At 43.4% G+C, this 16,400-nt stretch overlaps 1 protein-coding gene and 1 long non-coding RNA gene across 2 annotated transcripts in view; one reads left to right on the forward strand and one right to left on the reverse strand.

Moving 5' to 3' along the window:
- Positions 1-16,400, forward strand: part of LOC135982371 (uncharacterized) — a 95,001-nt gene that overhangs the window by 38,900 nt on the left and 39,701 nt on the right. The gene's annotated exons all lie outside the window — the stretch shown is intronic.
- LOC135982369 (uncharacterized) lies at positions 10,532-13,245 on the reverse strand. Its single transcript, XM_065588738.1, has 2 exons — positions 12,270-13,245; positions 10,532-11,275 (listed from the first exon to the last, which is right to left on the reverse strand). Exons 1-2 carry the CDS (start codon positions 12,844-12,846, stop codon positions 10,800-10,802), a joined length of 1,053 nt encoding a protein of 350 aa, XP_065444810.1. The 5' UTR covers positions 12,847-13,245; the 3' UTR covers positions 10,532-10,799.

The following is a 16,400-nucleotide window of genomic DNA, read 5'->3' on the forward strand; positions in this document are numbered from 1 at the left end:
ATATTGAAAGTTTGGCCAATTATACCAGTATAATAATAGTTATGATGGTATAATTCCCTGTGTGGAGATGCTTAATCCAGAATAAGAGTGGCTTGTATTGGTTTAGTTTAAATCCCTTCCAAAGTGATGTAGGCTAAACCAAAAAAAGTCCTCTTATACCAGAATAAGTGTGTCCACGGGCAAGTTGTACCAGTGTAACTGTATCAGTTGAAGTTCACACAGTAGCTGATGCTGGTATAACTTTCCCATGTAGACAAGCTTTCACTCTCAAGGAGGCCAAAATCTGTATGGGCATGAGGACTGAAGTGCTCTCATCCCTCGATGGGATTGCTCCAGGTCAGGATTCAGTCACAGTCGCAAGGAAGTTTGTGAAGCTGCTGTACCCACTTTCTGGCTCTATGTAGGAGTTCAAGGTAAATTATAGGATGTAACTATATAATCCAGAGTTCTGTTTTTAAAATGATCGTTTAGATGGGATAACATACCACATTTGAAATGTCCATGGAATTTTTACCATTTTCTCTTGAATTCAAGCTATAGGTCTCAACTGCTTCCTTGTATTTTTCCATGTTGTGAACATTAGCCTAGTCTGATCTCTTTTAGAGCTTCACACACAAGTGAAATCTGTCTCTACTTTCCCCCTCCCCATCTCTCCATATATGTATCCTGCTGTTAAGGATTCACTTTTATTTGTGAACGAGGTGTTTTTTTTTGTTTTGTTTTGGTTTGGTTTTTTTTTTTTTTTTTAATCTTACATTTTTGCTCACAAAACCAGAAATTTGGGAGTCATGAAACCAAGCCATCCAAACCTTCTCAGTTTATACTGCTCAGTACAATTATAACTATTTAAGATCAGAAATTGTAGATCAGACATAACACATTTAAAAGGTCTAAGTGACTTAGAACTCTATTAACTTTCAGTGAGACTTGGGCTCCTAAAACCCAGATTGTTAAAAGATATTTAAACACCTAACTCACATTGATTTTCAATGGGAGTTAGGTACCTAAATACCTCTGAGAAGCTAGGTCCTAAGTCACTTTTAAAAATGGAACTTCGGGTATGTTTACCTTGCAATTAAAAACCTGTGGCTGGCCTGTATTAGCTGACTCAGGTGTGGGGGGAAGGGGCTGTTTAACTGTGGTGTAGCTATTCAGGCTTGGGCTGGAGCCCAGGCTCCAGGACCCTGCAAAGTGGGAGGGTCCCAGACCTTGGTCTGCAGCCCGAGCCCCAAAGTCTACACTGCAGTTAAACAGCCCCTTAGCTGGGGTGCCTCAAGCCTGAGTCAGCTGGCGCAGGCTGGCCACAGGTATCTAACTGCAGTACAGACATACCCTTAGGCCTTGGCTACACTTACCCGCTAGTTCGGCGGCTGGCAATCGAACTTCTGGGTTCGACTTATCGCGTCTAGTCTGGACGCGATAAGTCGAACCCGGAAGTGCTCGCCGTCGACTGCGGTACTCCAGCTCGGCGAGAGGAGTACCGCGGAGTCGACGGGGGAGCCTGCCTGCCGAGTGTGGACCAAGGTAAGTTCGAACTAAGGTACTTCGACTTCAGCTACGTTATTCACGTAGCTGAAGTTGCGTACCTTAGTTCGAATTAGGGGGGTAGTGTAGACCAAGCCTTAGGCTCCCATGTCACTTAGATTCCTTTGAAAATTTTACCTCCGCTCTTAGACAGATTTATAATGTGATCAAAGGAAACATGCATGTTAATATAAGATTTTAAAAATCCCAAACTTTTTTGTTAATTTTGTGGGATTATTTTATAGCTGGGCTTTTCTTATAGAGGAATATCAAGCTAAAGGAATGCTGTTTACATCATTATATAGAAAGGAGAGTTTGGCAGTGGGTTTTGGTAGCTGAATGGAAGTATCCCATCATGTTCCGGGAACAATACAGCAAATTGCTTGTTTTCCTGTAAGTAACAGTATGATAGTGGTGTCTCTGGTGTATGTAGTCACTGGACAAGGATCATTTGTCTGAGTACGTTATTTTGGTGTCTGAATTTTATTAAATCATACAAACAACTTTATCACTCCCAGCTACTGATTGTTCCAAAGAACTCACATAAGAGAGCACAACAAAAAAAGGTCACATAATATTCAGAGTTTTAGCCATTTCTATCCAGACTAAAGTGACGAGGGGCAAGGTTTTAAAGATATTTATGCACCTAAAGATGCAGTTAGGCATCTACTGGGATTTTCAAAAAAGCCAAACTTGCTTAGGTGCTTTAGGAAAAACTCACCATGTACTTAGGCACATCTTTAAGTGCCTAAATACCCTTGAAAGTAGGGCCCAAAGTCTTAACACTATAAACTTCCTCCTTGGTAAAATATTATATTCCTCCATATACATGGAACAAACAATTCGAGTCTTAATGTATTTTATTTTGGATTAAGAAAACTGAACAGAAAAAGAAAGTAAAATCTTCAGGAGAGAGCACATTTTGTGTATCTTTTGTGTAACATTCTGCACTGAGGAACACATTACTTTTTCTGTAGACAGCACAGTTCTTAGAGAAGCAGAGTCATAACTATTCAGTATGTAGGGGAAATTAGTACTGTACCATAAGACAGTGAAAAAGGAAACCAAATAAGCTTGATTATGAAGTTCAGAAGTAGCCAAAATGTTGCTTCCTCAATGCACTTTCTGTGAACATAGTGGCATGGGAAAAGTCTAGCTTTTATATCAAAAATATAACTAAACAAAAAATCCTGTACACTTCTTTTTTCCAGGTTTCAGAGTAGCAGCTGTGTTCGTCTGTATCCACAAAAAGAACAGGAGTACTTGTGGCAATTGCTCATCTTAATTAATTAGCCTCTTAGAGTTGGTAGGGCAACTCCCACCTTTTCATGTTCTCTGTATGTGTATATATATCTCCTCAATATATGTTCCATTCTATGCATCCGATGAAGAGGGCTGTAGCCCACGAAAGCTTATGCTCACATAAATTTGTTAGTCTCTAAGGTGCCAGAAATACTCCTGTTCTTTTTTCCAGAAGCTAGTATGGCAAGCCTGGTATGAATCTCCATGTATTAACTAGTTAAAACTGCAGTTTTGTGAAAAATTGATGCTGCTGGTAAAACTCCATTTTTGCTGGCCTTGTGAAGCACAAACAAATTGGTATTTTCTACCTCAGCAAAAAGCAGGTTTTTTTTTTTAAATGAAACTTATTTTCCTACTATTAAATACGCCTCTACCTCGATATAATGCTGTCCTCGGGAGCCAAAAAATCTTATCGCGTTATAGATGAAACTGCGTTATATCGAACTTGCTTTGATGCACTGGAGTGTGCAGCCCCGTCCCCCCGGAGCGCTGCTTTACTGCGTTATATCTGAGTTCGTGTTATATCGGGTTGTGTTATATCGGGGTAGAGGTGTACATAGGTTCTTGAATAGAGGTGGTGGGGATGCAGCCGCACCCCGTGGCTTGAAGTGGTTTCCATCATATACAGGGTTTACAGTTCGGTTCAGTGGCTCTCAGCACCCCCACTATACAAATTGTTCCAGCACCCCTGATTAAATATCTCCCCCACACAGCAGAAAAGTTATACAGGCCGTAGGGTATCATTAAATGAGTGTGCAGAGTATAAAGAGTGACAACAGCAATGTGTTGTAGATGCTGCTGAGATGCAGACTTGTGCAAGTCTCTGCTTCTGTCAAAACACAACATGCCAGAGGCACAGATACTTCCTCCTGAATTAGCCTTGTTCAACTTTTCTGAATGATGAAATCTGACAGTCAAGTACTTGCTATTTGGGTGGATGCAGTTGTAATCAGAAAAATAGATGTTACATGAACACACTATATTGTAGGATGTGTCACCTCCTTGTGTGGAGGAATGTCTTGTTCGTAAGTTTTATTCCTAATTCATAAAGGTAGCTCAACCTCCAGACCTATGTTCTGAAGGACAATGAGACCTTCACAAGCTTGCTTCGCGTCATCTTTTGTAATATATAAACGTTTTCCTTTTTATACAGTGCACAACAATTTGAACACATAGCTATATGCTTTGTCCATTCCATCCAGGGAATTTTGTGTTTCAAGGGAGTTCACAACCATACTTAGCTCTTACACACCACTTTTTGTCAATGCTCTCTACAAACAGGGCTAGAATTATTATCCCCATTTTACAGGTGGGGAAACCAAGGCACAGAAAGGCTGCTCTAGCTTGCCTAGGGGCTAGTGACTGCTGCCCCCAGCATTAGGGAGTTACAAAAAGCTGCATCAGCTATTGTGTGAACTTAAACTGATACAGTTACACTAGTACAACTCCCACGTGGGCACACTTCTTCTGGTGTAAGAGGACTTTTTTTGGTTTAGACTATGTCACTTTGGAAGGGATTTACACTAAACCAATACGATATTTTGCCCTGTCCCCTAGACTTGCACTGGGTCCAACTCAGCTGGTCCAGCAGACCTGCGCTGCTATTCCCTCCATTTGATTTTGAAAGCATCAACCCTTGCCTATTAAGCCTACCAACTATGATATAAATGTTAGTATTTTCTTAATGGGAAGGGATAGCTTTTGCTGCTGTTCTTGTGGGTTTTTACATGCATGAGAGAGAATTTAGTTCTTGTGAAAGGTACTGATCTGGCAGCCAGGATAGTGTCATTCATTCTTCATTTAACCACAGAAGAGGTATAGCATAAACAGCAGCAGTGCAACCTTCCTCACCAATGGGGGCTTAAACCTGAGCTGGAGGAGTCATTTCTAGGGATGAGAAGATAGTGAAGTACCTGAGAAAATGGAACACTGTTAAAATCAGTAAGTCAAATTGAGCCCATGGTGTAATGAGGTCCATTGGCTTTAGCAGTTACACGCATTTGCACCAGAGCTAAATTTGTCCAGTGTGAGACCATGGGTGAAAATGAGGGTGGAATTTGACCCTGCATAACTACTGGAAGTGAACTGATCCTGTTTACTCATTTTTCAGGATTTATGTATCCAGAAAGGAAAACAATAACAAGTAACTCATTTGGTCTGGTTCTAGTAAGACAGAGGACATTAGAGGAACAAGATAATATCACTATGCCAAGTCTATGCATTTCCTTGCTGTGTGATCTGTCTCATTGTCTGATTATTTCATCTGGGTTGTAAATTTTGGTTTATTGGATCTTCCCAGTTCTGCAGTTACTCCATGTGTGAATTTCCCACTGAAATTAGTGGGAGTTTTGTATTCTGGGGTTACTTTCTTTTTGCCTCAAACAATATATAAAAAAAGGACTACTTTATGGGGTTTTACATTACAAGGTGGTGGTTTGGGAGATCTTGTGTAACACAGTGACAAGGCATGTGTCATGTCCCCCTTTAGTTATCGGTCTACATGAAAGATAACAGTCTACTACTGCTGCCAGCCAATGCTTAAGCTAAAGGAATAATTTAAGTGATAATGGTTTGTGGTCAAATGCTGAAGGTCTTGGGTTCAAACCCTTCTGTTGATCCACATGAGGGAGGTCATTATATTTGTAATGCCACAAGTCATTGTGCAATAATGTCCTCTTAAATTTGTGTGATGAATCTGGTGAAAAAATTGTGCTTGAAAAGAAAGATGTAATTAATAGGTCATCTTTTGTAATGTAATTAATAGGTCAACTGTTTCTTCTGGCTGGGATGAATCACTTTCCTCTGCCAGTAAGTTTGAATGTGACTGGGGAAGGGAATTAAAAGGCTCTCTAAACTTGTGCTACAGGGAAAATTAGCAGTATAAATCTATGGATGAATGTGAATGTTTGTTTGTTTTATCATTTGCCTTAAAGATAATTTGCTTTGAAGGCAGAGAGGCTTTGGATCAATCTTGTCTGCAACCATTGATCAGAGTCATACTGGAGAAATATAATGATCATATTGATGATATGTTTTCTAGCGATCTTACTGCTCAGGCTGAAAGTTCAGAAAATAAAAAATCTGAACTGGAATTTGAACTTTGGTCCTAATGGTCAAAATATTAAAAAGAAGCCAGATATGTGTACTCATGAATCCTTCTGAAAAGGATCTTCTGCTTTGGCATGGGTGACACATGTGGCTTTCATACTAGAACTGTGGTAGGAAAGATACATTATCTGGGTCATTCAGGCTGGCATACATTGCAGTGTATTCAGCTGTTTCTTCTGAAAGCAGCACACCCTCCTCTGGCTCGTGTCTGATGCAGACCAAGGCACCAGGGTTTGGCAGCACTCAAGCATGCCCGCTGGTAGCATGGCGTCTGGGGGTTTTCAGCTCCTGGTTCAGAGCCAGAAGAATATTCTGTTTTGCCTTTCTGTGGCTAGAATGGATATAGACTTTTGTTGTTGTTCTGGGCTGTTGAAATGTATCTGTTACATTTTTTTGCTTCAAGGGGACGACGAACAATTTCAATTTTTTCAAAACTGGAAGGAACAAAAAGACAAGCTCTTTCTCTTTGTGGTCTCTTGGATTTTCCTCCTCCTGTCCTCAACCCAGAGAAATTCTAAAGTCAAAATACCCCTCTCACCCAAATATCTCATATGGACCAGCTGCAGATCTGAAATCTTGTCCCTGGATTTGTGTTTAACACATGAATAATAAATAATTGTAGCAAATGAGATACTACTATACCATTGCTGTACAATAGAAAGAGAAAGGATTAAGAATTTGGACTACTACTGTTTTGCCACAGTGTGTCACTCTTATTCTGCATATTGCTTAGCTGGGCTATTCTCTTGGTAGTTAAATGGCTTGTTCAGAAGCCTCAAAATGCTGCCTTGTTTTCCCATGTATGGAGGAATATCCATATCTTTTGAGTGAAAACATACATCTCTAAAGAAACATAGTATAATCATTTCTGATCAGGAAAAAATGTCTAATAGAAAAATTTTCACTGAAACAAATTCTTGTGATTTTTTTTTTTCCTTCAAAGAAATAAAGAATGGGGTCAAAAAAAATTCATTAAGGCCCCCGTCTTGGAATGTGATGTATCCATGCACATCCTGTGACAGGTTCAGAGTCTAGAAATATATCCCTAAATTATTGTAATGAACTAATCATGCAACTGTAATGAGGAATTCCTCAGCCTGTGAACTTGCAAAAGATTGGGAAAAATTAATTGGGGGAGGTGGGGAGGAAGAAACAGAGCTTCTGCATGTCATTATGTTTGTGTTCAGATTCTGGTTTGGATGTGTGACATATTGAGGGGAGAACCCCTGTGCTCAATCTGATCTTCCAGCATTTTCCACACCCCTCTGGTTATTTCTATCCATTTCAGTTTTAAATCATGAAAACTTAGAACAGCAAGACTTTGATTTTTCTAAAATGTCAGCAAGAAACCAGAATCCAAGTTATATGCAGCAAAGCAGTTCAGTAGCTATGGGATGGGGTGAAGGGTGGAATGGGTTTATCCCTATGCCAGTGCTGAGCCTGAGTGAGGGAATGGGAAAGGAAATGTGCTGCCCCTATCCAGGGGTTAGTGGTAGCTTGTTTAGACCCCAGCACAGATTAGAGGACCCTAAGAGTCTGCCTATACTTGCAGCTGCAATGGTCTCTGTAGACTGTTCAGAATGTAAGGAAGAGTCATTTGCAGTGATATTAGAGAGACAAGGGTGGGTGAGTATGGTGGAATACACCCATGTGGTCCCACCCTATACACTGTTGTAGTAATCATTGTACAGGGTATGCCTGTATATTATCATTTGAAAACTCATAACTTGCTGATCAGTAACATCATGGTAAAATGTGTGTAGCAGCTTTATGCATAAAGTTATACATTCCCCCATATGATGTTAAAAATACATGTTCAGACTCATGTTACCCCAAACTGGTCAAACCGACCTGTCTTGAACAAAGGAATGTATGCTTGTCTTAATTTGCATTTAAGCAGTAAACAGAGTTATCAAGCACAAAGGGGAAAGAGAGAAAACAAAGAAAGCTCACAGAGGTTCAAAAGCCCAACAGGGAAAATCCTTCCTCCAGCAGACTTCCTGTCTCCTGGTTCTCAGCTGGAAATATTTTTCAAAGAGGGACTAAAAAATTATAAAAAGAAGGGGCAAAAACCCCGAGGCACCCTTCTCTCTCCCTCTCCCTGCCCATCTCATTCTCTGCACCTGAGAAGACAAAGGAAACAGTGGTTGGACTCTGAGGGATTGGTCCTGACCTGAAGAGTTTGGTCACTAATGCTGCTAGAAGCATGTGGTGAGAAACTTTGCTTGAATCTAATATAGTTTGTTAGGCACTAATAAGCATTTTATCTTTATTTTTCTTGTAACCATTTCTGACTTTTATGCCTCATTTCTTGTACTCACTAAAAATCTCTCTTTGTAGTTAATAAACTTTGTCTTATTGTTTTAGCAAATCCAGTGTGTTTAAATTGAAGTGTAACTATTTAAGATAACAAGTTAGTGTATATTATTCCCTTAAAGGAATAATGGACTTAGGCCTTGTCTACACTACGAGAGTAGTTCGATTTTACTTGCATCAAATTTTTGTAATCGATATTGCAAATTTGAACGTGTGTGTCCACACTAAGGACAGTAATTCGACTTTGTGCGTCCACACTAATGGTGAAAGCGTCGACATTCGAAGCGGTGCACTGTGGTCAGCTATCCCACAGTTCCCGCAGTCCCCTCTGCCCATTGGAATTCTGGGTGGAGCCGGCAATGCCTTCTGGGTAACAAAATGTGTCGAGGGTGCTTTTGGGTAACTGTCGTCATCCGTCCATCACTCCTGCCCTCCCTCCCTGAAAGCGCCGGCGGGAAATCATTTCGCGCACTTTTCCAGTCATTGACAGCGCGGACGCCACAGCACTGCGAGCATGGAGCACGCTGCGACCATCGCTGCAGTTGTGGCCGCTCTCAACGCCTCGCAGCTTATCATACACCTTTCCCTGAGGCAGATGCAGAAAAGTCAGGCGAGGAGGCTACGGCACCGCGGTGATGTCCTGAAGTCTGAGAGTAGCACGGACCTGTCAGAAAGCAGGGGACCCAGCGCCGAGGACATCGCGGTGGCAATGGGTCATGTTGATGCCGTGGAACGGCGATTCTGGGCACGGGAAACAAGCACTGAGTGGTGGGACCGCATAGTGCTGCAGGTCTGGGATGAATCCCAGTGGCTGCGAAACTTTCGCATGCGGAAGGGAACTTTCCTTGAACTTTGTGAGTTGCTGTCCCCTGCCCTGAAGCGCAGTGACACCCGGTTGCGAGCTGCACTGAGTGTACAGAAGCGAGTGGCCATAGACCTGTGGAAGCTTGCAACGCCAGACAGCTACCGGTCAGTCGCGAACCAGTTTGGGGTGGGCAAATCTACCGTGGGGGTTGTTGTGATGCAAGTAGCCAAGGCAATCGTTGATGTACTGCTGCCAAAGGTAGTGACCCTGGGAAACGTGGAGGCGATCATAGATGGCTTCGCAGCGATGGGATTCCCAAACTGCGGTGGGGCCATAGATGGAACTCGCATCCCTATCCTGGCACCGGACCACCAGGCCACCCAGTACATTAACCGAAAGGGCTACTTTTCCATGGTGCTGCAAGCACTGGTGGACCACAGGGGACGTTTTACCAACATCTACGTGGGATGGCCGGGCAAGGTTCATGACGCTCGTGTTTTCAGGAACTCTGGTCTGTTTAGACGGCTGCAACAAGGTATTTACTTCCCGGACTACAAAATAACTGTTGGGGATGTGGAGATGCCTATAGTCATCCTCGGGGACCCAGCCTACCCGCTAATGCCCTGGCTCATGAAGCCCTATACTAGCGCCCTGGACACTGAAAAAGAACTCTTCAACTACCGGCTGAGCAAGTGCAGAATGGTGGTGGAGTGTGCTTTTGGCCGTCTCAAGGGGAGATGGAGAAGCTTACTGACTCACTGTGATCTCAGCGAAACCAATATCCCCATTGTTATAGCAGCTTGCTGTGTGCTCCACAATCTCTGTGAGAGCAAGGGGGAGACCTTTATGGCGGGGTGGGAGGTTGAGGAAAATAGCCTGGCTGCTGATTACTCACAGCCAGACAGCCGGGCGATTAGAAGAGACCAGCGGGAAGCGCTGTGCATCCGGGAGGCTTTGAAAGCAAAGTTCCTCAGTGAGCAGGGTAACCTGTGACTTTATAGTTTGTGTACTGAGAAGCTAAACCTGCCCCCGTTTCTTTACCCAGGTAATGTTGACTATCCTATCCAGTTACATACCCCCTTCACCCCCCCCTCCAACACACGTTGCGAAATAAAAATAGTTCTACTTTGTTAAAGCACACCGTTTTCTTTAATACTGTTTTCGCGGGAATTTTTTAAAACTGGGACGCAGACTGTGGTGCGGAGCGGGTGTAGTGTAGTGATGCGAATGCAGCTTCTAAACTCAAGGATTGACAGGCTCCGCTGCGGTGGGATGGTTGTTTCAACGGAGCCTGTCACCCCTCCTGATCGGGACTGTGTGTATGGGGGGGTCTATGTGACTTTGTGGCAGGGGGAGGACGGTTACAGATCCCCTGCTGTGTGGCTCTGTGATCCTGCCTAAGGACCGCCGCTTAAGATCTGTAACTGCCCTCCCCTGCCACAAAGTCACAGAGCAACCCACCCCCCACCACATAACATGAAAACAACCTCCCAGACTAACCAGGGTAACTAGTCACTGCATCACTGCACTGTGTATGTGCCCTGCTGCTGTGCCTGCCCCCGACTATGTACCCTGCCAAAGGTGACTGTCCTGTCCAATTACCAACCCCCTTTCCCATCCTCCTCCAAAAGAACATGATTGAAACAGTAGTTTACAGAAACGTATTTTTTATTATCAACTACACATGGCATTGGGAGGTGAAACTTGGACGGGGGCTTGTGTCAGGCGGGAAGGAAAGAACTTTTCAAATTTTGGGAAATGAGAGCCTTCTGCTACTAGAGCTCTCTGCAGGGGTGGAGTGAGACTTAGCAGGGACTCTGCCGCCTCTCCTTCTTTGCACTTTGGGTGAGGTGGGTATGGGACTTGGTGGCAGGGGAGGGCGGTAAGAGATGGACTGCAGCGGGGCTCTGTCCTCCTGCCTCCGTTCCTGCAGAACATCCACAAGGCGCCGGAGCGTGTCCGTTTGCTCCCTCAGTAGTCCAAGCAGCGTTTGAGTCGCCTGCTGGTCTTCCTGCCGCCACCTCTCCTCCCGATCCATGTTGGCTTGGTGCATTCGGGTCAAGTTCTCCCGCCACTGGGTCTGCTGTGCTGCCTGGGCTTGGGAACAGGACATAAGCTCAGAGAACATGTCCTCCCGTGTCCTCCTCTTCCTACGCCTAATCCGTGCTAGCCTCTGGGAGTGTGATTCCAGGCTAGGTTGTGAGACAGTCGCAGATGGGGCTGTGGAAATGGGAAAAAGGGAGTGAATTCCTCAGAAAGAAAAATGTAGTTGTGAACAAAGAACATAGTCTTTCTCTGTGAACAAGACCATGCACAGCACCTATCACATGCGCACTCAGCACAAGGTCGAATTTTCGGCCTTCACATTCAGTGCCTGGGGTCTTGCACAGCACATTTGAGAAGCGGGGCAGCACAATGGAATTTCTGTTGCAGGCAGACATGGTAAGCCGTACACTTGTGGCAGTTTAAAACTTTTAGATTACCACTGCCCTCATTTCACATTTAAAGCTATCTCAGTTCCTGCAGCCAGCAATCCGGCAAGCGGGAACTCTGCCCCTGTCCCACCCCCTCGCGGCTGTCCCCGGGAACGATCCCTTTCAGCTGCCCCTCTCCCGCCTCCACCGCGTGGCTAAAAACCAGCGGTTACAGTTCTGTCAAGGAACGGGAAAGCAGTCCCAACACTAACATTCCCCTACCTAATTAAAAGCAGGTCACCATGGGCGACATCACCCTGATGAGGATCTCTGAGAGCGACAGACAGAGAATGCTCCGGGAAAGCCTCCAAAGACCAGGGCCATATGCCGCCCTGCTATGCAGAGCAATGATTCCCGAGTACGTGATAGTCTCGTGGCACGGCAACGTCTCGTACTTCGGAGGACCCAATAAGGCCGCTCTCCCCAGGAACCTCATGGAACGGCTTTCAAGTTACCTCCAGGAGAGCTTCGTGGAGATATCCCAGGAGGACTACTGCTCTATCCCCGGACATATAGACCGCATTTTACTGTAGCTGCAGTAGCAGGGAATAAACAGTAGAGCGGCTTGTGCAGGACAATCACTGAAAACCGGACATTGCTAGATTTTTGTTCAAAACTTGCACTGCCCATGACTAAACCGTTAAGCGCATAGGGCACACTAATCATGAACAACCCATTCTTTTAATTGTTAATATTCCTGTTTTGTTAAAAATAAATGTTTAGATGTTTACAACACTTACTGGCTGATCCTTCACCAGATTCTGTGTCCGGGGTAACGGCTGGGGACGCTTCGTAGGGGATCTCTGTAAGGGTGATGAAGAGATCCTGGCTGTCGGGGAAATCAGCGTTGTGAGCGCTGCCGACTGCCTCGCCCTCCTCATCTCCTTCCTCATCTTCCACGTCCCCTAACATGTCTGAGGAACCGGCCGTGGACACTACCCCATCCTCAGAGTCCACGGTCACTGGTGGGGTAGTGGTGGCGGCCGCACCGAGGATGGAATGCAGTGCCTCGTAGAAACGGGATGTCTGGGGATGGGATCCGGAGCGTCCGTTTGCCTCTTTGGTCTTCTGGTAGCCTTGTCTCAGCTCCTTGATTTTCACGCGGCACTGCGTTGCATCCCGGCTGTATCCTCTCTCTGCCATGTCTTTAGAGATCTTCTCGTAGATCTTTGCATTCCGTCTTTTGGATCGCAGCTCGGAAAGCACGGACTCATCGCCCCACACAGCGATGAGATCCAAGACTTCCCGATCAGTCCATGCTGGGGCCCTCTTTCTATTCACAGACTGCACGGCCATCACTGCTGGAGAGCTCTGCATCGTTGCCAGTGCTGCTGTGCTCGCCACGATGTCCAGACAGGAAATGAGATTCAAACTGGCCAGACAGGAAAAGGAATTCCAATTCAAATTTTCCCGGGGCTTTTCCTGTGTGGCTGGTCAGAGCATCCGAGCTCGCACTGCTGTCCAGAGCGTCAACAGAGTGGTGCACTGTGGGATAGCTCCCGGAGCTATTAGCGTCGATTTCCATCCACACCTAGCCTAATTCGACATGGCCATGTCGAATTTAGCGCTACTCCCCTCGTCGGGGAGGAGTACAGAAGTCGAATTAAAGAGACCTCTATGTCGAACTAAATAGCATCGCAGTGTGGACGGGTGCAGGGTTAATTCGATGTAACGGCGCTAACTTCGACATAAACGCCTAGTGTAGACCAGGCCTTAATGTATTTGAACTGTCCAGGAGAGGGCAGGACAGTACAAGATACACATTTTTGGGGGGAAATCTGGGACTGGGTGTGTATTGGGGACGGGTCCCCCTGCAGCATAACCAAGCTTGGTGAGAGCAAGGGTATGACTGGTAGGTGGCAGTTACACACAAACACATCTGGGAGTGACCTGCACACTGGAAGCCCTTTGTGAGCAGTCCAGTTGGAGATTATAGCAGCAAGGCATTGTAAGGCACCAAAGATTGCAGGGCAGAGGTGACACAGCCCCCCATTGCTCCTTGATAGCACCCTGGTATTTCACAGTAAAGTAATATCTTTTATTGGGCCAACTTCTGTTGGTGAAAGAGAGAAGCTTTTGAGCTATGGAAACTTGAAGAAGAGCTCTGTGTAATCTCAAAAGTTTGTCTTTCACCAACAGAAGTTGGTCCAAGAAAAGATATTACTGCTCCCACCTTGTCTCAGGTATAGATGAGGCATAGGCTCAGGCTCACTCTTTACCACTCCCAGCATGCCCACTGTATCAGACTGTTGCCTGCTCAGTCCCTGCTTAGGATGCTCCCACCCTGAGGGAAATTACCCGGGGGGGTCATGTAACTAGTTTGCAGCCCCCTTACGCTTGCATAGCCAGTCCAAGGAAACCACGGGGCAGGGATGAAGCCTCTTCCCCAACCAATAGTAGATCCAGTAGATTCTTCCTATGTTTTTCATACAACAGTAGTGGGGCTTTCCCTCACTGGATCTCAGATATATATATATATATATATATATATATAAAGAGAGAGAGAATTCTCCACCTACCTCACAAGCTTAAGTTCTTGTAAGGATGTAGCAGCTGTTTAATCACCGAAGGAATTGGGTATTATACCCAACAGTTTGTAATACTAACTGTTACTACTACTATTTGGTGAGACTCTATGCTTGTTCTTCTGCGTTTCCATTATTTTGCATTTTTAGTGATTCAGAAAGCTAGGCTATTGTTGCACACAGCACCTACCATTTGAATAATTGTTGTGAGACTCGCTTTACAGCTGGGGAAAATTAAGCAGAGATTAAGTGATAGACCCAACATCATTTTGTAAGTTAGTGGTAGAATCAGAAATAGAATCCAGATTTGCTGAATTCTAGTCCCTTCCTTTACTCTCCTTTACTTCTGCTTGACCCAGTTGTTAATTTCCAAAAAGATATGGCTTTTTCTTGGCAATGGCATTTGGACTGGATTGTAAGCATAAAACACATTTTCACTTGGTGCTGTTTAGGGGTCAATTGTGTTTTGATAATTTCACACTTTGGACTGAAGATAACATTTAAGTTAGCACTCGTGACAAGATGGACCCTAGTGATTACATCACAAAAGCTTTGTACTAACCAGCATAGCGGGAATTGGTGCTTTGGGGTCTGAAGTCTATTTGTAATGTTTACAAGAAATTCTGAAAGCAAGATTACAAGCAGAATTCCAGCAGCAGGCACAACTATGATCTTCTCTCGTTTTATACCTACAAAACCCCATTATGCCAATCTGAGTAAAGGGATACAAAAGGAAATTTCAAGTTTATTGAAATAAAAAAAATTATCATTAGAAGAGAGCCAAAAATCAGGTACAACTTGTACCTTCAAACTGGGTATCCCTACTAGGCCAGCACAGATATTTTTTCCCCACCGAAAATATATTCTGCCTGAGAAGTGCTGTAGTTCTATCTTTCACCCACCAGAGGCCTCTGTGGCGCCACAACAGCCAGCAGCAGCAGTCAAAAAACATTTCCTGAATCTTTTTTGTTGTTGTCTGTATTGTTACAAACATACTTGCTGACAGATATTTTGAAATAAATTACCAAATAATTGAAATTGGCATGATTATATTGTTATTTTGACAAATAAAATATGCAGAATTTTAAAATATTGTGCACAGAATTTTTATTTTTTTGATGCAGAATTCCCACAGGAGTATACTTTAGGCCAGAGGTTCCCAAACTTATTTGGCCTACCGCCCCATTTTCAGAAAAAAAATTACTCAGCGCCCCCCTGGAAATCTACCTTCTTTAAGCGAACAAACAGAAAGATGCAGTGACAAATTTGCGTCCTTTTATGTATCTATATTTCTGCCTATGTCCTACAATATAGTAAAGAAAGATGTGTTATTAAAATATCGCCCACGACATCAGGTATACAGTGGTTTTTGCATAAGACAACAAAAGACAACCAAACTAAAATACTAATGAAACTAATAAACTGGGTTTTGTTCTTTGCTCAGCATTAGATATATGTATTTGATATTGAATTGTCAAATATCAAACTAAATTTATCAAGAAATAATTAATTTAAAAAATAATCAATATGCAATTAAAAATCAGTTAATAGTTTTAACTTAGTTTGCCCTTATTTAAATAATTGTTCCTTATTAACACACGCCTTATTTACCACTTAACACAGATGATTCGATAGATATAAATAAATGTTAATAGTTAACAGTTTTTTTACGATTTCATTCCCCCGCTTTTGTTAATATTGTAATAAAATATGACAAATATATTGACTGTACACTTCAAATAGTACTGTACCGACACAAGCCTGCTACGATTTTATTAGTAAGCACTAGAGACACAGAAATGTACGGTAGATATGTAAGAAAATGTATAAAAATACTCACGTGTAAATTGCTGTTTTATTGAAACGACAATAATACAATTTGCTTTGTATGTGATCCGTAATCCGTAAAGATCGAAGGTATCGAATATGAATAAAAAATTTTAAATACTTATTGCACTATTATTAACTGCTTTTTATGCAAGTCAGAAACAATCTAAATTAGATTTCATACATGTCGCCTATTTATAGTATTGTATTGTAAACAAGTCATTACACGCACATATTCCTGCCGATGCATGCTGGACTTCCTGACAATGCGCAACACGCTTGCCTGCCAACACTTGCTTGTTAAGAGCTGTTGGCGGACTTGACACCTGATCGGTTATAATTTGTGAATTTATTTGGAAAATAAAGTAATCACTATAACTTTAACTCTGTTACACAACAGATGAAACATGTGCGAACGTTTTTTCAAAATTTTCTTATATTCTCTTTATGCTTCCACCGCCCCCTTATTTTTATTCAACGCCCCCCAATTGCACCCAAGGCGACTACTGCCCCCCTGGA

Source organism: Chrysemys picta, chromosome 3 (assembly GCF_011386835.1).
Source record: "Chrysemys picta bellii isolate R12L10 chromosome 3, ASM1138683v2, whole genome shotgun sequence".
In the NCBI taxonomy this organism is placed as follows: Eukaryota; Metazoa; Chordata; order Testudines; family Emydidae; genus Chrysemys; species Chrysemys picta.